This window comes from Phoenix dactylifera, chromosome 15, assembly GCF_051530095.1.
Source record: "Phoenix dactylifera cultivar Ajwa chromosome 15, Ajwa_hap1_PhDact_Kaust_v1.1, whole genome shotgun sequence".
Lineage (NCBI taxonomy): Eukaryota > Viridiplantae > Streptophyta > Magnoliopsida > Arecales > Arecaceae > Phoenix > Phoenix dactylifera.
This window is the reverse complement of record NC_143204.1, coordinates 20,184,077-20,208,024: the sequence shown is the minus strand read 5'-3', so window position 1 is coordinate 20,208,024 and position 23,948 is coordinate 20,184,077. Positions and strand designations below refer to the sequence as shown.

General features: G+C 41.4%; 2 protein-coding genes across 5 annotated transcripts; one reads left to right on the top strand and one right to left on the bottom strand.

The window, feature by feature from the left end:
- Positions 1 to 296: 296 nt before the first annotated feature.
- LOC103699939 (uncharacterized) lies at positions 297 to 11,389 on the bottom strand. Of its 4 annotated transcripts, none has more exons than XM_089927634.1 (2): positions 10,290 to 11,389; positions 297 to 2,401 (listed from the first exon to the last, which is right to left on the bottom strand). In XM_089927634.1, the coding sequence occupies exon 1, from the start codon at positions 11,142 to 11,144 to the stop codon at positions 10,299 to 10,301; it is 846 nt and encodes a 281-aa protein (XP_089783760.1). In that variant the 5' UTR covers positions 11,145 to 11,389; the 3' UTR covers positions 297 to 2,401; positions 10,290 to 10,298. The 4 variants fall into 4 exon arrangements, with proteins under 4 accessions (XP_089783760.1, XP_038990158.2, XP_038990159.2 ...); XM_039134230.3 differs by having other exon boundaries at positions 297 to 2,398; positions 10,290 to 11,388; XM_039134231.3 differs by having other exon boundaries at positions 303 to 1,741.
- A 6,972-nt stretch (positions 11,390 to 18,361) lies between these two features.
- LOC103707951 (phospho-2-dehydro-3-deoxyheptonate aldolase 1, chloroplastic-like) lies at positions 18,362 to 22,084 on the top strand. Its single transcript, XM_008792689.6, has 5 exons — positions 18,362 to 19,060; positions 19,143 to 19,420; positions 20,165 to 20,441; positions 20,544 to 20,789; positions 21,468 to 22,084. Exons 1-5 carry the CDS (start codon positions 18,530 to 18,532, stop codon positions 21,759 to 21,761), a joined length of 1,626 nt encoding a protein of 541 aa, XP_008790911.3. The 5' UTR covers positions 18,362 to 18,529; the 3' UTR covers positions 21,762 to 22,084.
- Positions 22,085 to 23,948: the final 1,864 nt, after the last annotated feature.

Here is a 23,948-nt window from a genome sequence, read left to right as displayed (position 1 = left end):
GCTGCGTTGCATTACATAATACTCATTGCCTGCGCCGCTCTACCAACAAAAGGAAAAGCAGAAGAAAAAAATAACAACAACAAAGAGATAAAAAAAAAAAAAAAAAAGAAGAAGAACTTCCGAGTTTTAGGCTTCTGAGGCATAGGGCCTGCCTGAAATTTAGGCCCAGGTCCATTTTCTCAGGCTGGGACTTTAAACCGCTTGGAGACTGGCCTGGGCAATTGATAGCCCTTCTCCTCCCTGCGCAACGCATTTCTTTAAAAGCTACTGCATAAGTTAATGGGTACAAGGTTCATGACACAATCTAATCTTAGTCTATTAGATATCAAATTCAAAGGTTGATGAAATAAATAGCTGCAGAATTCAGAACGGAATGGGTCATATTACTAGTTAATTCATACCCAACCCAATCAACTAAGCCAACACGGACCTGTTTGTCTGCTTCCCTAACGATCTTTTATTGCCTCTTTTTTAGTTACTGCATTAGGGTTATAAGTTATCTTGGTTTCAGCTTAGTTTAGTTAGGGGGCAAGTAAGTTACTTGAGCTCTCAATACAAATCTTACTAAATACTAAATTACTAACTAGGATGGTGCTTTCTAACTTGAAATACTGATGCTTAGGTTAGCTTGCAATAACAGAATCTTATTAAAAAAACTAGCCGGAAAGTGTTGTTTGAGTTCTTGGGTCTTATATATAAGCATATGCTTAGGTTAGCTTGCAATAACAGAATCTTATCTAAAAAAACTAGCCGGAAAGTGTTGTTTGAGTTCTTGGGTCTTATATCCAAGATCTACCAAATATATAAACAATATGAAACTAAGCATACACCTGCAGGGACTCTCACAAAGCTTGACCAAAGTGATTCCCTTGATTAGTAATTCCATCTCCCATGGTCATGATATTAGAGAGCATCAAACGATCATCCATCTCATAGAAAGCATGCAGATCTACCCATTTATTAAATTATATGAGCTGGTAAACCGTAGTATGACGCTGGTCAACAATATTATTTTGGCCACCGTTGATATCGATGACCATTTGCTTAGCTATACTCGTACAAAAATCAATCCATCGGATATTTTTACCTGGAAACTACCTTCTTCGGACCAAGCGGTATAATTTTGAGATCTGCGAATCCGACGTCGTTTTTAAATTTCTATGCGTGACACTGACGTCATAGCTTTAGCCTATATCAAACTCATCATGACAGGATCAACTCAATTGCCATTCCCCTCCGTCTACAAATTGGAGTGCAGGGAGCTTTTGAGTGCCTAAATCGAATTCTTGTTCCTCAACAGGGGTAATTGGCGGACCAGGAAAAACAGAAAGAGTTTCAGATATCAAAATCCAAGAATTTATGTGCATATGTAAATAAAGCATATTCAAAGTGCTGTCAAAAGTGTGAAGCCCAATAGTCCCACATCAGAAAGACTCGATCCAGAGTCTTGAGCATATGAGACGGGTGTCTCCAAATCCTGCAGGAGAGCCCCGTGTTCCTCCCTCATGTGGCTCCCACCTGGGCACTGGGTGCCTCACGTGCCCTGCGCAGGCGGAGGCATGACAAAAAGTTTCAGGTCTACGCCCTCTTGATCAGGATTGCAGCACTCTCTCACAGACCTGATTCAGCTCACTGGAAATTGTAATGCTGCAATCTGGAGCAAAGATGATTCAGTTCGTTACCTTTGTAAACTGGCTAACCTCATGATAGGAATTCGCCATAGAGAAATTGTACAAACTGCCTGCGGAATCAGTGGTGAACAATTAATAACTGATCGGTAGTGCTTGCTATAATTCGGCATAAGCCCCAGCAGCAGGTACTGTTTTATAAAATACGAGCACTTTAACCTGCATCTATTCCCTCAAATATGAACTCCGGAGCTTGAAATTTGTTCATGCATGCAGCTCCAAGATTATCTCCTCAGCATGCAACATACAAGGAGTAATAGCAACGTGGTGACATCGGTTCGCATTTTTATAGAGCCAGCCCCACAGATAAATCAGGTTGCCAATAAACAAATAGATAACACAAGCCTTGCTAAAACCTTACGAGGTGCAGTAATGTGTTTGCCCCTTCTGTATTTAGGATTCTGTAAACTTAGTGCACACCCCAAACAAGAACCCACCTACCCAACAAAAACACTGCCCATGAATTAATAATAATAAGAAGAAGAATAAGAATAAGAATAATAAGAATAAAACTCTGCTACAGTTTTCTGCCCTTTCTGACAGGGAAAATGATCTCATTTTAGCTCTTTCTTCCAGTAGGCCAACTAGCAAGCTTTCTAAGATGCAACACTTTCTAGCTTCATCATTCTGAGTTTTGCTCCACAGCCACCTCAACATCCTTGTATTTACCAGTTACATTGTTTGTATGCACCCCTTCTGATTTTCTACCACTACTGCCAAATTCAAGTAACATAAGCAATCAAATTGGTAGCTAGTGTTATCGAGGTTTTAGTTATGTTAGTGAACAATGGCAGCATATTTTCTGTAGTATCACTAACAAGCAACTACTACATAACCCAGAATTACAAACATCCACATGTAATTCATACAACCTCCTTGGCAATCAAAACTACTATGATTCTCTATTACAGATGAAAAGCAGCCAAATGCATGTATAGACATGATAAAATAACCATGGAATGTATGTTTCCCACAAATGAGAATTCTTTCATTCTCTACATGAGTCTAGAGAGAATTATATGTTCCTTGCACCCCTACTCCAATGTCATGCAGATCTAATAAAACGTAAAGATTGGTTTCATGCCCTACTGATATACTTGCCTTCATTCCAAGACTTGACTCATATAGTTTGATACATTATATCTATAATACTCTCAGGATGCTTCAGAGACCAATAACAAAATTCCACGAACCATTTGGCAGATATGGTTTTTGAATTGAATCAGCAGAATGCCATCACCAGACCTCCTAATTTTAGGTGTGTCTCGCTATAATCTGCCAACTGGGCCACAAGTTAATGTGAATAAGTCATCACCATCGAGCAAAAAAAGCTGGGCTGTATGCTTGGTTATATGAAGACATTCAAGATTTGCCTCCAACTATTGCAGGGATGCCTTCAAAGATTGTTGGTCATTGGTGAATGATGCACCAGACTTTGCCTTCATTATTTCTCCAACCTACCATATCTGAATCCAACAACCACAAAAAAGGCCCCGCTAGACCTACTAAGCTTTGATGAAACTACGTTTGACTAAATTACATATTCAGGGATTATAAATTGTATAATAGAAATCACTTCTAATATGCATGATCCTCGACCAAACTCAAAATATAGCACATGGATACAAGAATCATGACATTTTGCAGAATTTTCTCTGCACATCCCTATCCTAGCACCTAAAACGGTAGAGACCTATTCCAATGTCACTGTTGGATCAAACTTGTTGTAGAAAGGTCAATTCTCCATTTATCTCTAAAAGTTGCAGCAAAGAATTTAATGATTATTTAAGAGTTTTGCACAACTCACAAATCCATGCCAGACACAGATTCTTCAAGGCGAACACAGATTCTCACTTATAATCTTCCAATCCCTTCATGTTGACCCTCATTAAGTCCCTACTAGCCATTAATAAGCCTAATCCTCATTTATTTGATGCAACATTGCAGTTTTCTGGTATTTTTTTATGGTAGCTAGAGCCTTTTCCCTACAATTCATGTGTGGAACCCAAAATATGGGCCACCTGGATAATTCAAGAAAAACATTATCACCGTTCACACAAAGTGGTTTGCCTAGTCCTCATACATGATCGGATTGTTCTACATAAAGTGGTTTATCTTGTTTTTCATGTAAGGATCCACCAATGGGTTTTACTAGCCTGCCAATTCATGACAGACAAATAGCCGGCCCCACCAACAGCATGTAATGAAACTGATTTTTCTCTTGCATAATTGTATTCATCCACATGTTGCTGGTTCTAAAAGTTCCCATACTCCAAACTTATTTCATGCGGCCCATTTCTATTGTGAGTGCTCAAGCCTATGACAGATGAGTGGAACAAGCAATGAAAAGCGCCCGATTTGAGAGCTTAAAACCTATGACAGGTGTGTGGAACAAACAACAAAGAGAGCCCTGGATGAGTTTGTTAAGGCCATTTTGTTACATCATATGAATCATACCATTGGCACAAAGTGGTTTGCCTAGTCCTCACACATGATCAAATTGTTTTACATAGAGTCGTTTATCCTGTTTTTCATGCAAGGATCAACCAATGGGTTTTACAAGCCTGCTGATTCATGACAGAAATAGCTGGTCCCACCAATAGCATATCATGAAACCAATTTTTCTCTTGCATAATTGTATTCATACACATGTTGCCGGTTCTAAAAGTTCCCCTAGTCGAAATTTATTTCACATGGCCCATTTCTATTGTGAGTCCTCAGATCCTATGACAGGTGACTGGAACAAACAATAAAAAGCGCCCTAGTTGAGAGCTTAAAACCTATTACAGGTGTGTGGAACAAACAACAGAGTGCGCCCTAGTTGAGTTTGTTAAAGGTCATTTTGTTTTATTTTGGGTTTAATGGTAGTCAAATAGTGATCGTAGTTCGTTAGCCCCAAACTAGAAATTTTAATTGCATGTCTCCTGAAACTAAACCGACTATGAATGCCTTGTCTGATATTTACTCATCGTTATCTGGGAGTTTAGTGTGAATAAAGACATCTTTTAAGTACGCTTGAGAGATGGATATAAAGGCACAAAGGTGCCGGAATCCTTTCCTGAGAGATGTGATGATTTCACTAGTGGGCAAGCAACCACTAGCAAGTAGCAAACCTCCAGCTATTGGCAAAATCATTGTAGTTGTTGCAACCCCAGATCCTGTGCACCTAGCAAGTCCTCCAGTGGCAGCCATCCCACATGGGAAGGAGGTTGACAGAACAATGCCTATTTATGTATTGATGTAGGAAGAAATATACTGTACATGTTGACTTCGAAATGCAGACAGGGAAATAGAACATGTGAAGTCAAAATGCTTTCCTTTTTCCTCAGACTATTTAGAAACAATCATTGGATCCAACCAGAGTAGGAGGTGGTCTATTTGGCTTTACACCTAGGTTAGGAGACCTTACCCAATGACTCTAGAAGAAGATATATTCCGAAGTTAAAGTCGCATGAGCAAAACCACCTTTAGAAAACAAAAGTCAAAAATGATACAAGCAAGATTCATCGTCTCAGTACTGGACCTCGTACCGGTATCATCCTATTACAATATCGGTATGCTCGGTACGGTACCCGGTTCGGCGTACCGAATGTCGATACGCCTTCCATACCACATATCACTTCGATACCGATACGATACGGTTGGTATGCATATGGCAAACCTTGAATACATATAATCAAGATTTTTTGTACCGACTTCTAGCAGCTGATACTCGGCATTCCATACCAACCCGACAAGGTGCCAATATAGTAAGGGGCTCGATAAAAGTACCTTACAGACAATGGTGTAGTTATTTTTTCACCTATAATAGTGTACTATGTCGATATAGGGGTGCATTATACCGACCCCGACCCATATTAGTAAGCTATCGGTATAGGTACTAGTGCCAAGATTGAAAACTTTGCAAGCAATAATCAATACATCCCAAGCAAGACCAAGAAAAGGTGTGACGAAGCATCTAAAAGGACTATGTCCTTTTGACTCTGGATACAATTATAAATAGTTTTCTGATAACAAAAGCAATGACTTAAAACTTCTTTTCCGGGCTATGAAAAAAGGTTTATTTTTAACTATGGTGCTATAAAAAGTTTTACAATATATATATATATATATTTATAAACACATAATAAAAACCATTAATGAACATTTTTTTGTGGGAGCAAATTCCTAGATGCTATCCAACCATTATGATCTTTTTCCACATCACTTGCAACGCATAATTCCATTAATGAAATCTTTAAAAAAATTCTTTTTAAACAACACAAAAGTACACGATAACTTCACCAATAAAGTAGGATTTACAATAGTCAAGATTCATTTACCACCCAAATTTCATAATACATTTGCCACCTATTCAACTATTGAAGCATCCTGATTTTTAAAATATCTAAAAAGGGCAGGAAAAGTAGGGAAATGTAGAGAAGTTATTACCACTAAGATGATAGTTTAAAGGGCTAATAATGTGTCATTGAAAGAGCACTAAACAAAATAAAGTAGGGAGTGTCCCCACACCAACTTAGATGGTCCAATTTTAAGTTCAAATTGTCGTTGTTTCCTCCAGTCGAACAAGAATCTACCAAGAAAAGATGCCTACAAAACTTTGCCAGCTAGCTTAAAGCATGTAAAGTATGCAGAAGTGTTTCTTCAAGTTTTAAAAAATTAAAGAATAAAAGGTATTCAAATAAATAAAGACCAAAAATAATACCCTCAAAATACTCACTTAAAACTTGTCTAAATTGGTAAAGAACTTTAAGTAGCCACTGGTTGACACTTCAACAATAATACTAGACGTGGTTCTTTACAAGCCAGTTGTGTCATACCTTCCATGTTCTAAGGGAAGTTACCAATTTTGCCTCTAATAACAATGTTCTTTGATGTAGTTGGATAAGATGGTAGAAGAAGAAACAAGCAAAAAAAAATCTTATATTAGTTCAGAAGAACAGTGTATCAAATAAAATAACAGCAGGTTATGTATACCTATTACCCCATTCAAATTGAACAATCCATAGAGCTGTTGGCCCCACCTAATGCGTCCATTAAGGACTCCCAGTGGTTGACTAAAAAGACTCAGTCAGCCCTTCAATCATTTGGCCATATTTTTCACAGTTTTTTCCAGACAAATCCTAGTTCAACTATGATTTATCCCCTAAGCAGCCAGCCAACATAATCCCAAAAGATTATTACAAAAGTTCCTTAAAAGGTAGATACAGGGCTGATCAGCCAAACATATCTATTATCAAATTTAAAAAAAGGAAAAACAAAGACAAAAAAATCTAGTTTGTATAACTCTAATTTGATCCTAGAAAGAATTTAACTCAACACTAATCAAAATAATGCTAGAGTAACCTTAATTCATCGAATAGACCTGAACTGTTAACCAACTGTTGTTAGTCCTCCATTGGTACCTTTTCATGATATAATCTGGATTAGTCCCTCAGAAATAAAAGAAAAAGATTTCACAAACAGTCCTCACTGAACTACTCCAACATGTCTATACTTGAATCCTGTACCTTGACAATAAATGCTTGATAACTTGGATGCTGTTGCACTTATTTTCTTGGTTATGGAGATCATCTTCTCTTATTTTTTTCACACGACGTACAGATGATGCTAAATTGTCTATATCACCTGCAAGTTTAAATCTTAATGTATCTGCTTAACATTCAAATACTTCAAAGATCAAACTTCAAAGTTATCATGCATCAGCATGCTTATAATGAGATTACTTCTCCCTGAGGCTCAGCATTCCAAACTCTTTCTGCATTTAATAATTACAAGCATTCAAATATTCACCATACTCTGCCAAGAACCCTTAAGATTAATTCAACAGAAACATGATTCATGGCTTTATCATCCACAATTTCTCCTCTATCAAAAATAATTTCCTTTTTTTTTGTAGAATATCAAAGATAATTAGTGGAAAACAAGAAAATATGAAATTTAATAGGTTCCACATCATGGTTCAATTCATCAAACATTTCATATTACATTTCAAATATTATCACAACTTTTAACTAATTTGATACTAAAGAAAGTCAGGAAAACTGAATAAGCAAATTAGATCTCAGTTCTAAATTGATATACAAGTGATAGAAAGGACTGTAACATACTCACCAAATAGCAATTACCTTTACTAATATTTCAACATCTTTAAACTTGTTGCAGATGCAGAAAGCAGAGCCCTTAGTTTTACAGCAATAGTTTGACTTCCCTTTATTTTGGAACCTCCATGTGTTCCAACAACCTATGAACCCAAAAAGTTCTCTAACTTAAAGCTGTCCGTTGAAATCTAAAATATTCCACCTTCTACTTATATTCCTATTATAAGTTCATTGCTCTCTAGGAAAAAATCTCATGGGTTTGGATGGGATAAGAATTTGCTAGATTCATCACAAAAAGATCCTAGATGTGAAGGCAGAGCTAGATTTTTTTAGACAAACTAAGTTTTTCAATTCACCCTAATAGTAATTCTAAAATGTTTCAGATTTCTCTCTTCTAATAGCTGACATATTTTCCCCTACACCATCCATGGGGCAAAAGTGATTATTTTGCATTCGTTTCTCGTTAAATGTTGACATAATAGTGGTCATATCCACTCTAATATCACCCTGATGAAATATGAAGAACATAGAAAAATAACAAAAGATTGTAGAAGTAAATCAGAAACCATCTAATTGTGTCTCTTTCTGTCGAACAACAGTTAGGGCTACTAGCACCACCTAATTGGGCTGTTTTAGAACTTACAATAATTATTTCTCTATTCCGTTGCTACTTGGCCATAATTCTTCCATCTTTTAGACAATATCTAACAACAAGTTTCTCACGTGACAACTGACACAAATTGTCTGCATCTTAAGCTTGTTGTAGTTAACTACAACAACAGCACCACCCAAAGCAGTCATTTCCCATCATAAAGAACAACTCTAGTTAGCGAGGCTCCCCAAAAGGATGGAGAAGAATTTCCTATGAATTTGGCCTACATACTCGGCTTAAGCAGGGTCAATTCTGTGGATAGGAAAATGGTAGGTATTCTGATTTCAAACTATGACAAAACACACTGAGTGAAAAATGACGAATCACAGGAAGGACCACAAACTCCATCGGATGTAGCCTCCTTATGAGCACCCCAGTCATCTGTTGAATGATTTGTATCTCTAAGTCTAGCTTGCAGTTCCTAAAGACTCAGTAGCTATTTCAAAGAATCAACCAAGACAAAGTAAATATCCTCCATCAATATGCTACTCTGGTAAATCTAACAAAAACTGATCTCTCCAAAAACTACAAGGAGATATATCGGAATCACACGAAATAGATCGAAATATATGATACACAATAAAGTTAGTATACTTCTAAGTTAAGTAGTTTTATGTTCTATCAAAATGCATTTGCTTTAAATTTGCCAATAATTTACAATTTAATTGCAAAAGAATACTCAACTAAGATGTGTGAGTTGGAAAATTTTAAAAGATTGATATATTACAATTTTAATTCATCCATCAATTAACAAATATAATGTTGTAAACTGAGAAAACTATGTCATGCTATGTACACCTGCTTTCGTAATGAAAAACTAGAGTATACTCTTTTGGAAATCTTTATACCTGCATGGAAATGTTAGATTGTTTTGGTTACAGAGGCAAGACTTAGTGTATCAAGGAATTTCAGGCTTTGCTATGATTGGAACATCCAACATCTGATTACTGGCCATGAGCAGAAGAACTTCTCCTTGATATAAATCATGTTTATCAAATATCCAGATCCGAACAGCTAATTTGCAAGGTCGATTATATGTTTAATAAGTCACTATAAAAGACATTGTTGAACCAACCAATGGAAGGACAAAACATATCTAACCATAGAGTACCCAAAAAGTAAGGCATCTATCCTTTATTCCTTTTGACTACCTCAAATTCTTCTTATGTTTTCTTTTCTTTCCCCCCTTTATCTTCAAGCTAGCATCCCTGTATCTCAAAACAAGTTATGGATCTTTTGGATGGAAGTTGACTGGTTTGGATGCCTGGACCATGAAAAGTATATTATAAGTTGACACATGATATCCAATATTTTATAATTTGTTTTACTGTCCACTTGATCATTAGACATTTTATATGTAAACTGAGACTAAGCGTTTTCTTCTATAAAAAAAAAAAGAAGAAATGCTCATCAACAAAATAATTGATAACCAATGATGATCTATAACATCCTATGAAGTCCATCATAGAGTTTTGCCCAGCTAAAATACATTTGTTTAGACCCTTCCTCATTAACACACTCTCTCTCTCTCTCTCTCTCTCTCTCTCTCTCTCTCTCTCTCTCTCTCTCTCGCCCTTTCATGAAGAAATAACGTGTTTTTTAAGAAAGGCCCGACACTGTCTTCAGCAACAGATCAAAACCGATTGCCAACAATAAAACCATAAAATTATTCAATTTCCACAGTCCCCGTCGCTGCATGGGTGTCAAAAAACAAAAAAAAAAGGCAAAATTTAACAAAACAACAGGAAAAAAAGGGGGGGAAAGGCTAGATAAGCTATGTCCACCCAAAATCTGTTTATTAGGGAAAAAAATCATCAAAAGGACAAAAGGGTCGGGGGAGTGCAGGACCTGGGATTTTCATAAATCCTGGGAATTCTTGGCCTTCTTTAGGGAAGAGAAAGCGTCAGCAATGGTGTCCACGAGGCATCGCTGCGACTCCATCACCATCTCGGCCCTCTTCGCCTCCATCTCCATCCAATCCCTCTCCACCTCCCTCAGCATCCCCATCCTCCTCTTCTCCATCCTCACCAGCCCTTCCCCAAACCTCCTCACGACCGCCGCCAGCTGCGACAGCGCCTCTCCTCGCCCTCCCACCCCCTCCTCTTCCTCCTCCTTGTCGTCGTCGTCGTCCTCCTCCTCCTCCTCCTCCTCAAAAGTTCGCCTTTTTCTGGACCTTGGGTTCCTCGAAACCCTAGAAAACCCCCAGAAGCCCTCCCGGAGGATGCCGTGGATGCTCCTGGTGTTGCTCGCAGTCTGCTCCTCCTCCTCCTCCTCCTCCTCCTCCTCTTCGCTAGAGGGGTCGCCAGCAGCGGTGGCTGCGGCGGTCGAGGGCGGGGGGCGGACGGAGATGGGGAGGGGCCCGCGCTCCATACGGTCCATGCGTTCGAAGTAGGGCCAGGCGGAGGCGTTGGGGCGGAGGCGCTCGGCGCGGTAGCGCTTGCGGAGCTTCTCGATCTTGTGGCGACACTGGGTGCCGTTCTTGGAGAGCCCGTCGAAGCCACAGCGGGCGGCGACAGCGGCGGCGACCTCCTCCCACTGCTGAGCCTTGAGCTGCCCGCGCTTCAGGGAGTACCACTTCTCCTCGTAGGCCTCGATGAGGTGGACCGTCTCCAGGTGGGACCAAGGCTGGCCGGGGGCGGGCTTCCTCACTGCCGGTGCCAGCGGCGGGCCGGTGTGGCGCTCCGTTGCACCGCCGGCGGTCATGGTTTAAGGTCGAGGGATCGAGATGGGAGTTTCTCTAGGGTCAGGGCCAAAGTTTCTTTATTTTTTTTAGGGGAGGGTGGGGGGCCATGGGGAGTGGTGGTGGACGTGGTGGTGGCGGTGGTGGGATAAGGATGGGTTGGAGTGCAGTTGGGGCGGGGCCGGCTCGGTCTTTTTTCTTTTTTTCATCTACATTTTCGGACCGGGCGGACGGGGTGGCGTGGGGACCAGGAGAGGGGTTGGAGACACCGCAGTCACGTGGGGTTGGACCAGGGTCAACAAGAGGGTTGGTGGGGGGATGTTTTGTTTGCCGGAAATAATGGTGTCCAGCGGACACGTGGTGAATCCTGAGGGCTGATTTGGTTATAGGTGGATCGTCAGATTCTACCGGATTAACGGTCATGATGATTGATGATCATAAGCAGCACTTGAGATCTGGAGCTGAATCTTGGAGTGGAGATACCCGTGAGTCGTGAACAGCTTGGCTCCACCAGCTACGTTGCTCAATGGACGAGATGAGCCTGGGGTTTGCACGTGAAACACACGTGAGAGAAAAAGATCTTTTTCACCTGTGAAAAAAAAATCTGCAACACAAATATCATAGACATTACATGCTGAATATTCCTAACCAGCCATATATAAAAAATATATATTTTTATATATTATGTATAAAAATATTTTTTATAATATTATAAAATTATTTGAATTTTCTTTTTGATATATGAAGTGATCCAACCTGCGGCTCCCATAAGCATACATCAACAAAGAAAGCTAGCCCAAGTAAACAGAATCCCATGAGCATCAGCAACGAGGAGGCGACCCAAATCAGATTGCAGCAGGTCAGCAGCAAAGATGAAACAATCTCCTCCAAATGCCCATATAGCCCTCTTCCACTGCGTAATATCCTTTAACAAGAGGATATTCCTAGACATAGAAGTACTAAAAATCCATGAAATAATAGTATAAGAATCCCCTTCTGGCCAAACTTAGTGCGCACCCAAACCTAGTACTGTCACTAGTACTGAGATCAGAGTTACCTGGAAGAGAGTTTTCTATACAAGACGGGTGCTGAGGGCAGGCTATATCATCCTTAAGGAAGACTCCATGACAGCGATCGAGGAAATGCAGAGTCTCGAGAGTGCTGTCAAAGGGATGGGAATGCTCCATGACATTCGTCATCTCTTAGGCGAATGCGGCACCTCTCAGGCTATCCATGTATTCAGAGAGGCCAAATACTGACACTTCTATCAAGGAGACGGTCACGACAATCTCTAAAAATGAAGCCCGAGCCTGCAATATTATCCCGAACAGAATCATCAAAATTAACTTTCAGCACTCCATTTGGTCCAAAAAACAGAACAGTCATGTGGCTGAGTGTAAGAATACCAGGACCCTTCGAATTTATGTGCATAATGACTTGAGCAGCCAGCTTGCACATTAATGCATGCCGTCTAGTTTGCATGGATTGAAGGCCGGGATCTCTTTTTGCTCGAGCCATACACACAGTGTCCCTCAATAAAAAGATGAAGTCCCCAATGGTCCACATGATGTGATGCCCCCGCAAGAATGGCCGAGAGCTCTTCTCCAACTGCTTCAAGATTAGGGTGGAACATGGATGTAAGATGGACAATACAGAGAAATGGATGACAGCATAGGAAAGAGCCTTCCATTGCCATGTCTCAATGTCATGAAGATAAAATCAGAGGCAGCAAGTTTGTACATGATAATGGCACAGACAAATATTTCCAAACCCCCTCTTTGATGTGCATACGAAATATTGATATATTTGAGTATGAATGGCTCTTTGTGTGGTTGGGGTGAAAGCGATATGAGATTTGGATATATTAATTATTTGACCTAAAAATGAATAATAAGCTTCAAGGATTAGTTTCAAATATATACTATACCGTTTGGTTGCTCTGACTTTCAATAGACAATCATCTGCAAAAAAGATATGAGATATGCTAGGAGTCATCATGTCCGGTCTATAAGCCTCGATTCTATTGCATTTCACTATAAGTTGCAAAGCATGAGATAACATTTTAAAAGGAAGAATAAATAAATAAGGGGACAACCCCATGTATTTTGTAGCCAAGTTCGTCTTGGTTCAGCTAAAATCTAGCACCCAACTTGTTAAAATCATATGATTGATTGAGAATTTGATTGATTTGTGATTGATTGTATCAAACTTAGTTGATTTTATCAAATTTTATCTTAATTAATTTGTGGTTGATTGTGCCAAACTTAATCAGTCTTATCAAATTTTGTTAATTTTTTAATTTTATATAAAAGCTGCTTTTGTACTTGTTGCGGTAGGTAGGCAATTTTTTTTTTTTTCTCCTCTCTTCTTTCTCAGCACAACTAAACCGTATTGAACACGTGATCCATGGTTTGAGACGGAATCTGATATATAAATAATGATACGAATCTACCCACCCAGGGACAATGTCATCCCTGTCATAAATTATAGATGTAACGTGTACAGAATATCTTATTGCATTATGTGTCACATGATTCTGGTTAAATTACGTACACCTCGAAGCCCATTATTTAAGTGTCTATTGGATTATGATATTGTCAATGGTAGTTGCCATGATGCATCTGACAGCGCAACATAACAAAATTTTCAGCACCAGTCCTTGAAGACAAATGGAATCAACATTGTATGTATGTACGTATGGTGCATGTCAGAGTGACAAGAAGGATAATGACAACTCCATCAATTTAATAGTGAAAGGTGACTCACAAGCACCAATCATGCTGCTCATCTCACGTGCTTCATATGTCTCAAGTTGTGTCGGTCTATCGTAAGGTCTCTTACAGGCCATTGAGGATCCCTTGTTTATTTTTATTGCTTCTGTAGCTCCACACTAATAAAGCCAGAATGTAGGAAGACAAGTTTGTTTAAAAAAAATGGAGCTACAAAGAGTTTTCCAGTGGAACGTTTTCTCCTCTGGAGTGGATTTAAAAAAAATAAATAAAAATCAAAGAAGAATGACTGTATCTGATCCCTTATATTTCTTATAGTCACTTATCAATTAATCAATAAATATTTCTCTCTCCATATTTCTCCCTTTGCACAGCAGAGCCATGTTATAAATAAACTGATGGGGAAAAAAATGGATCATCCAACGCATATGGTTAAAGCACCCGAATCCGACAGTAAACCTAAATCCGGCAAGCCTAGTCTCGGCGGGCATAGTCTCGGCAAACGTGATCTCGGTAAGCATGGTCTCGATGGGTATGGTCTCGGCAAGCGTGATCTCGGTGAGCATGGTCTCGGCTAAGCAAAGCTTGATTGATCTCGAGGCCAAGGAAGACCTAGTCGGAAGCAGAGACCGACCCCAACTCCATCGAAAGTCAAGTTGATCTCTAAATCTGAGCGTCTGTATAAAGAAAGGATCACCAAATTCTTCATATTCGGGATCAAATCTCGTAGTCTCCGCTACAACAGCTATCAAACCTAAATCCTTGCAATCTCAACCAATTGTCAGCTACCCTGAATTTCCATGCCATCTAAGGTAATCTATTTAACCCAAGATTTGCGCAATCACATCCGATTGCGAATAACCGCCATACCTCCTCCTATAAAGAGGGAGGAACTCCGAAGAGAGAGGGGACTTTCTTCCCTTCTACAAAAAGATTTCTCCATTAGAATATCTACGAATTCTCTCTGACTTAAGCATCGGAGGGCCTTCCTCAGGTCCCTCGATCTGGGCTTCTTACAGGTCTGCTGGAGACTGCTGTCCGCCACCGCTTGTGGCAAAAGCTCCTTCTCCTAATTTGCGATCACCCTTGGGTCCGATTTCCAGCAGCAACACAAACAATGCTCGTTGGAGACAGAATTTTCAATGGCTTCTGGCTTAGGCTTACATGCTAGGGATAGGTTATTTGCGGTGGGCAAGTCCTTAAAAAATTGTGTACTATTTCTCTCATCATAGCTTGTAATCTACTTTTTACATTCATACTTCCACTGATTTAAAGCTAATTCATCTTTTTTCGAAACAGCGAAGTAGGTTAAATGTTAGGGCATTAATCGCCATAACAACATTCAATTTCAAATACCAATAAGACCTATTGGACATGTGGTCGACAATTATATGAAAACTAAATCTTGCACGAAACAAACATCGTAGCTAGTTGCTACTAGTGCTCCATGCCATCAAATTGATTGGAGACGTGAACTTGACCATTTTGCATTTAGTTAGATGAAATATGTGATCGGATGCGATTAGGTGGAGGCATCTATACATTTTCCACATGCTAAGTTGTTTGGTTCGACTTGCCAATGCATTTACCATTCTAGCACTTGTCCCTTTCTCACTAGTCAAACTCCAAGCCAAGATAATTTTTGTTCATCACGGGATGCCTCACAAGGAGTTAAATTCTTGCCAACTTATCATAATTTTAGCTTCTTAAAGGACTTGCAAATGCCATATGGCAAGCTGGACGGTTGCATATTAGCACTTATTTGTTGACCTAGGTTTTGATATGGTATAGAACTTTTCAAGAAGTAAATGTCTAGGTCACCAAATGTAACAGCATATGGAAGATCTATTCTACCAATAAATCCCACCTAGAATTATTGAGATGGGATTGAGGTAGGTGAACTGTCGTTGATATCCAACGGCTTAGTGTTTGTGGTTCCAATAGTCTTGAGAAAGAACTTTCATCTTGGAATGGCTTGGATCAATGGATTCTAAAGCAATTGCAAGGTATTTTTGAAAGCAACGCAACCTCGGCTACTTGTTTAGGCAAGTGACTATGAGAAATGAGTTTTGTTTAGTTCAGAGGTAGCACCGTGGATGTAAGAGGTAGAAGAAAATCTAGATATGAGATTTTAGCGTGAATAGGATTTGGCCAAAGATTTTAGCGTTATTAGGTAAAGATTTTAGGTTAGTAGGTATAGAATATAGCTATGATCTTCTAACGTGAATAGGATTATAAACTGGATTTGGCCAATCTATGGCTTTGAATTACTGAGTCCACTTAATCAGATCACATTCTAAAGACCTGGTCAATCCATGGTGATGAGTTGGTAAGTCCACTCAATCAGGAGGGATTATAAAAAGACTTGGTCAAATTGGGATTTAGTTGAGCAAAGATTAGGTCTCAAAAGTACTGTTCATCGAAAAGAGGGAGGTTGCTCAAATAGGGCACTGCAGAATAAATAAAAAAATCTGCAGAAATCTTCTCTTGCCAAGGAAATTAACAAATGTTCAAGTATGTATAACAAAAATAACATTTAGTCGGGGATTTCACTCTGATTGGAGTCAATTTTTAAAATTAATCATAATATTCTCTCAATACTAAAGTAGGTTGTGCCGGTGTCTCCATCGAAATTCAGTTTTTCTTCACAAAATATTAGATTGCAGCAAGAAATAGCAGGTGAAATCTTATGCCCAATCTTTATTAAGCAAAATAATTAAAAATAATATGAATATGTGAAAATGAGAATATCTCGATCTAATGTGAACTCGCATAACCTAACTGAACCTTTTTCCGTCACTCCACGCACCCATCATTCATATTAAAGAAATTTTTTGGTTCAATATCCCTTCAATTAGAGAAATAGATGCTAGTAAGTACTATCAAAAACTAACTTTTTTTTCTTTCCTCATGACATGAACAGCAGCCCAATTATGTGCTAAAATAGAGTCATTTGAATGATCCTGCACTAATCAAGCAGAGGATAAACCGAAGAATATTCCCTCATGAAAAGTTTTTGGTTTATCCGGGATTGTGTCAAATGTAATCTAAGGCGGAATAAGTAGGGCTGTCAACGGGCCGAGCTACTCGGGCTCGGCTCGGGCCCGGCTCGGTAAAAGCCCGGCTCGGGCTCGGCTCGTTAGTCAAACGAGCCCGAGCCCGAGCCTAAAATGAGGCCCGTTTAAATCCGAGCCCGAGCCCGAGCTCGAGCCCGAGCAGCTCACGAGCCCAAACGAGCCCAAATGAGGGCTCAGTCCAATTAACAATTTAATTGGGTCCCAATTAAATTTGGACTCAACCCAATTAAATTTTATTTGGCTCAATCAATTTCAATCCCAATCTAATTGAACCCAGTTGGATTTAGATCAGACCCAACCCGAGCTAACCCAAATCCTTAAATCGAATTGAATTGATTCGGATTCGGATTCAACCCATTAACCGAACCCAACCCGTTAACCCATTTTTAATTTCTTTAATTTCTTTCTTCTCGGTTTCTCCAGAACATTCCCTAGCCCTAGCCCTCCTTTCTTCTCCGTTCTCCTCGCCGGCTCGCCCCCAAGCTCGAAGCCGATGCCCCCTCCCCTCCGACGACGATGACGCCCGTGCCGGTGGTGCTCGCGGGAGGTCCACCTCAGCTTCACCGGCGGGGCCCTCAGCCGCCCCATCCTCCGTGGCGAGCGGGGCGGCGCAACCCTCCCCTGCCGCTGTAGCACCCCTGCCGTCACCCCCGGCGGTGGCGGGGGCGGTTGCTCAGACTGGGACTGGAACCGGTGGAGCAGCCATTTCTCGGAGACCGACCAGGCCGAGAACTTCGTTTCCGTACTCAAGGTGACCCATCTCCTCCCCCCTTTTCTGGCCTGAATCGAAAGGGCCAATTCGAGATTTCTTTTGCTTTCTTATGAAATTTTTGAGTTGGATTTCGATTATCTTGGCTTTTCTCACCGTTTTCCGTGATTTAATTTGCCCCCTTCTTTCTTCTCTTTTTTCTTTTTTTCTTTATTTCCTTCGTTCTTCTCTCCTCCCGTCCTCCGATGAATGAGAGATGGGGCGCCGGCCGCCGGGGCAGGCTCGGGCTCGGGCAAACGAGCCTCACGAGCTCGAGCCCGAGCCGGGGCTGTGCTAGGCGAGCCCGAGCCCGAGCCCAGTACAGGGCTCGGTACCGAGCACGAGCCCGAGCCCGAGCCTAGATTTTTATGGAACGAGCCGAGCCGAGCCTGCTGTGGCTCGGGCTTGGCTCGGCTCGTTGACAGCCCTAGGAATAAGTACTGAGATAGAATTAAAGTCTATTTTTATTTCACCCTTGCAGAAATGCTTCTCACCTTATCAAAGATACGCTATTTGTACGCACGAAAACTCTAGAAAATAATTCGACAAAAAAAAACTAATATAGGAAACAAAATTTTTGTGTTTTTACTCCCAGAATGCCCTTTCTCAACTACCCCGCCACTCTCACCAACCCCAAAATTTTTGAGATTTTATCCCAGAATGCCCTTCCGCAACTACCCCACTGCTCACCAACCCCGCGGCTACCGCGCGCGACTCGTCCCTCTCCGCGCTATAAATTCCCCCCAAATTCCCTCTCTGTCTCTTCCCAGGGCTATTCTCTTTCTAGGAAAAATAGCTCTCCATTTTCTTGTTCCCGAAAAGGTCAGAAAGAGAAAAGTTTCCTCGATCCCAAAATGGCCCTCGCCAACGGCTCCTCCTCTATCTCCACCAAATCCCTCCTCCCGCGTTCCTCTGCCGGCGGCGTGCACCAACTTCAGTGTCCGTCCCTCCTCCGGGCGGCCGGGCCGCGGCACTGCCCCCGGCCCATCTCCGCCGTCCACGCGGCGGAGCCCGCCAAGAACCCCGTCGTCGCCGACAAGCCGAAGGTAGCGGCTCCGGCGCAGGCAGCGCGGCCGGCAAAATGGGCGGTGGACAGCTGGCGAACAAAGAAGGCACTGCAGCTGCCGGAATACCCGAACAAGGAGGAACTGGAGTCGGTGCTCCAGACGATCGAGAACTTCCCGCCGATCGTCTTCGCCGGCGAGGCCCGGCACCTTGAGGAGCGCCTGGCCGAAGCCGCCGTTGGAAAGGCCTTCCTCCTCCAAGGGGGCGACTGCGCCGAGAGCTTCAAGGAGTTCAACGCCAACAACATCAGAGACACCTTCCGCATTCTCCTTCAGATGGGCGTGGTCCTCATGTTCGGCGGCCAGATGCCCGTCGTCAAGGTAAACCAAATCCTAGATCCGAACCCTAGACTTCCGATCTCTTCAAATTTAGCGCTAATCGCGTGGATTTGGACCGATTTAGGTGGGGAGGATGGCGGGACAGTTCGCGAAGCCGAGGTCGGAGCCGTTGGAGGAGAAGGACGGGGTGAAGCTGCCGAGCTACAGGGGTGACAACATCAATGGCGACGCGTTCAACGAGAAGTCGAGGATGCCGGACCCGCAGAGGATGATCAGGGCCTACTGCCAGGCGGCGGCGACGCTCAACCTCCTCCGGGCCTTCGCCACCGGTGGATACGCCGCCATGCAGCGCGTCACCCAGTGGAACCTCGACTTTACCGAGCACAGCGAGCAGGGCGACAGGTACCAACTATCCCGTTGTCCGTTGTCCATTGATTTCTTTTATCGTGCTTGCTGGTTTTCCCCTCTTTTTATTGAGAAAGACTGAATTTTTCCATGTATTTCTGATGTTTGTATTGAAAAGTTTGAATTCTCCTTATTTTTGCTGTTTTTATTGAAGTTTGGAATTTTCCATGTTTCCTCTTTTTTAATTGAAGAAGTTTATATTCTACACGTCCTTTTCGATCAAATTCCGCCACCGCCGTGGCATCCAATCTCTTTTGGCCTGTTTATCGTGTAAATATGACTGGTTTTCTGCTCTCTTTTTTCCCCAAAAAAAGAATCAAAACTTGTACTTTTCTGAGATTCATGGGCAAAATAGAAATTTGTAATTGATATCGTGCTTAACTTCTTTAAATTTTCGTTCAATCAATCGAGAATTTATTAGAGATTGCAGATATTTTTTGCACAAATTTTCTATTTCAGAACCAGCATTTTTTTGGCTTTAGATCTTATTGTCTTTGATATTTCTCCCATTTTTTAATAAAACATCCCAGTTAAAAGCAACTTTAGGAATGTTCTTTAATAATTTTTTTTTCTGTGATTCATACCCCATATTTATGGGGAAAAGAAAAATATTCAGAAAAGTTCTCAATCTGACGCATTTGGCGCAGCAGCTCGGTTCTCACACGGCCGAGCTGGAATTACGCCGGGTTGAAGCTCACATAGTGATGGTGTTTGTTGTTATGCCCATTTGGGAAACAACAGGTATAGGGAATTGGCCCACCGGGTGGATGAAGCTCTGGGGTTCATGGCTGCCGCCGGTCTCACAGTGGACCACCCTATCATGACCACGACTGAGTTTTGGACCTCCCACGAGTGCCTCCTCCTTCCCTATGAGCAGTCCCTCACCCGCGAGGACTCCACCTCCGGCCTCTACTATGATTGCTCTGCCCACTTCCTCTGGGTTGGCGAGCGCACCCGCCAGCTTGATGGTGCTCATGTTGAGTTCCTCCGAGGCGTGGCCAATCCCCTTGGCATCAAGGTGAGATATTTTTTTACCAATGAGACCTAATTAGTATGTAATTCAATTCTATCATGCCCATATGGAGACTGAATTGTTGTTTTGATGGATCGGCTGACTCAGGTGAGCGACAAGATGGACCCAAAGGAACTTGTGAAGCTGATTGAGATTTTGAACCCTCAGAACAAGCCAGGAAGGATCACCGTGATCACGAGGATGGGGGCTGAGAACATGAGAGTGAAGCTACCCCATTTGATCCGGGCTGTCCGTAGAGCTGGTCAGATAGTCACTTGGGTCAGCGACCCAATGCACGGGAACACCATCAAGGCTCCCTGTGGCCTCAAGACTCGTCCCTTCGATTCAATTCTGGTATATAGCTATGATTTTCTACTATAGCTCTTTCTCTTCCCTGCCCTCCTCAATCCGGTTAGCCATGTGCTTGTGGTTGTATGGACCACAGATGGAACTAGTTGATGTCTAGTACAATCGGACATGGTAGTGGAACATCACCAGTTCTGGCCTACCACATCAATAATGCCAATGGGTGTTGCCCCTGGTTTAATCACTTGTGAAAAAGGCTTGTAGAGGCTGGACTAAGTGGTGCGGTTGTTAGGCAATGCCTTTCATATTTGGTGAGAATAGAGGTGCCTTTTGTTTTTGTTTTAGAGGTAAACTTCAGCTCCTTAGAGTGGTTGAGGGTAGGGAGGAGCTGTGGAAGGTGGCCAGTCAAAAGCACAGGGTATAGCTTTCAGGGGTGTGATTGGTGGTTTGGTTTATTCCATGAGATATTCTAGACTGGTCTAATTGGGGTTTGGTGGGTCTGTTGACTGATTATTTGCTCAGTGCTATATTCTAGGCTGACCCCAAGTACTGAAAGCTGAGAAACTTCCCACAAGCATCTTCTAACATTAACCTAGTCAATGTATATCTTGTTATAGCTTGTTAATTCATTCACTTGAAAGGGTACCAGATGTAAGATATGCAATTCTATTTGCTCGAGAATTTTATTGTGAATTAACAATACTCGCATGGTATGCTTGATCATAGGCTGAGGTGCGGGCATTCTTCGATGTCCATGAGCAAGAAGGGAGCCATCCTGGAGGAGTGCACCTGGAGATGACTGGGCAAAATGTGACGGAGTGCATCGGAGGATCCCGGACCGTCACCTTCGACGACCTGAGCTCGCGCTACCACACCCACTGTGACCCAAGGCTCAATGCCTCCCAGTCTCTTGAACTGGCATTCATAATTGCCGAGCGGCTCAGAAAGCGAAGGATCATCGCAGCACGGTCCCTCAACCAGCGCAATCAGGTCGATTCCTTGCCCTCCATGGGGCTCTGAATGGAGGAGATTGGTGTAGAGGATCCCCATTCTTTTCCTCTATCTGAGCTCGTATTATTTAAATATGAACTTGCAAATTATATGTGCTCTTTTTTATTATTTTTTTCAAAAGTACTGTGTTCATGTAAACCTAAAACAATTGGGTTTGGTATTTGAGATAAGGAGGGGGAAGAAGGCTCAGTCGATGACAATAATAGATTGTATGTTTGGTGGGAAGTGAGAGATTGTCAAACCCTTCCGTTTGTAAAATGCTTCTCCGCACTTGCACTGGTTTTGTGGTTTTGGTAACTGTCCGTTTCCTTTATAAATTATTATTATTGGAATTACTGATTGCCTCTTCCTTTGTCTTCTTCATGAAGATAATTGATTATTATCTTCCTTCCAAACAAGCAAAATTGAGTTCCTACAACTCATGTTACATTGCAACTTATATGGTAATCTTGATGCATATAGTTCTTTATCCATTCGTCTCAATACCTATACATGCTGTTAATGGAAGAAGATAAATTGGTCATATTGTTAGACTATATATTGACGGATATATTATTGTAACCGGGAGCATAATATTTGGAGATTTCATCTTGTTTTTGTTTTAAACATGTGCAAATAGAAATAGCTTGATCCTTGGGCTCAAGGTCTTTTCTCTCTTACACCACAATATACTTACAAATTTTTGAGGCATCCAATTGGCAATTTGCTTTTCATAAAAAGATGCTAGACAAATGATGTCACAATCTTTTCTTTTTCTTTTCTTTTTTTTGAGTAAAATCATGACATCCTGCCTTTACATCTCACCATTGTAAAGAAATATAGCCATTCATTAATTACTCATTTCTGTTATATATTGCCACATGTATCATATATATCCTGTTCTACCACAAGAAACTCAAAGCATCCTCCTGGTTGGCATGTGAGAGATGGTTCTCTGTCTACACTTGCCACGATAAATAAAATTTTGTAGATTAAGCTTTTCACGGCTGCATTAAACTTGGTTCCGTGTTTAGGAAGCCTATGCTATCATTCATTTGAGATAACTTTCTTATTTCCTTCACCAAGAAAATTGAACATTTGGTATCTGGTTTGAACCATGCTATTTAGTACTGTACTGCTTTCCCTTCCGGTGCATATTATTTATTATTTTGTATTTGGAGCATCGAGAAGAGCAGATGTGTGATCGATTCACTAAAAGCAGAGAGGCTTTGATAGTGATGTAGTTGGCTATGCTCATGCGAGAGCAGTGCAAGCACTTGTTGTACCAAAAAAAAAAAAACAAAAGAAAAAAAAAGAGCAGAGGCTGGGAGGAGACTCTTGAGCCAGCTCATTTGGCAATGTTGGTCCCAGAGTAGCTTACAAATGACGAACTAGCTTGGAGGGTAGGTAAACATCCATTCATAAATTAGGAGAAAAGGACTAAGAAATCATTAGTTGGTGTGACACAAGTTGGGGGTTGGTGTTTGGTAGACAACTGGGTGTCAGGGAGAAGCCAAAGCTACATAAATAGTCAATGCAGGCCACCTAAAAGCTGATTAAAAAAGATCTAAATTATCTTTCAAAAGAAGAAATTCAGAGGTTTTGCATAGATATCCATTTTTGTTTCCCCCCCCCCCCGCCCCCCCCCCCCCCCCCCCCAAAAAAAAAAAAATCGCTATCTTCTTTGAATGAGAAACTTTTTTTTCTTCAAAAAAATTACATAAGGAAATTCCTTGGTCTTGGAATTGCTGGATCTTACAGCATCTTCACCACAAGTCCACACTCATTTTCTAGGGGATACTGCAAGGACAAGAAACCCAGGCATCCAAACGGCCTGATTTTGCTAGGATGTTGCTATAAATGGGATAATGCAGTGGCATAGATTACAATATTGTTACAGTATTATATATAGTTTCGTGATGCTAAGTTTGTTGAGCTATCTGTCTATGAAGCCATTGTGTTCTTCAACATTTCTCTGTTGGAGAATTCAACGCCTGGTCTTATGTTTGGCTGCCATCTTTCTGAGTCCTTTAAACTGTTAATTAGCATTTTGCATGTAGTTCTTGCATAGCGTGGACTTTAAAAAATCCAACATGAAAGTGTTCAAGGACAATTGGCAATCCCTTCAATTGAGGATTATCAAATAATCGAATTGAGTGCTTCTGTTCGAACCATGGTCAGTTTGTACCTAAATCGACCAGTTCAGGACTGGTATAA

What these genes read in the sequence shown, in the direction of transcription:
- LOC103699939 (XM_089927634.1), bottom strand. Translation starts at nt 11,144, where the DNA reads ATGACCGCCGGCGGTGCAACGGAGCGCCACACCGGCCCGCCGCTGGCA.
- LOC103707951 (XM_008792689.6), top strand. Translation starts at nt 18,530, where the DNA reads ATGGCCCTCGCCAACGGCTCCTCCTCTATCTCCACCAAATCCCTCCTC. An exon ending in GCCAGATGCCCGTCGTCAAG is followed by an intron (nt 19,061 to 19,142) that starts GTAAACCAAATC and finishes GGACCGATTTAG; the next exon opens with GTGGGGAGGATGGCGGGACA. An exon ending in GTCCCTTCGATTCAATTCTG is followed by an intron (nt 20,790 to 21,467) that starts GTATATAGCTAT and finishes GCTTGATCATAG; the next exon opens with GCTGAGGTGCGGGCATTCTT.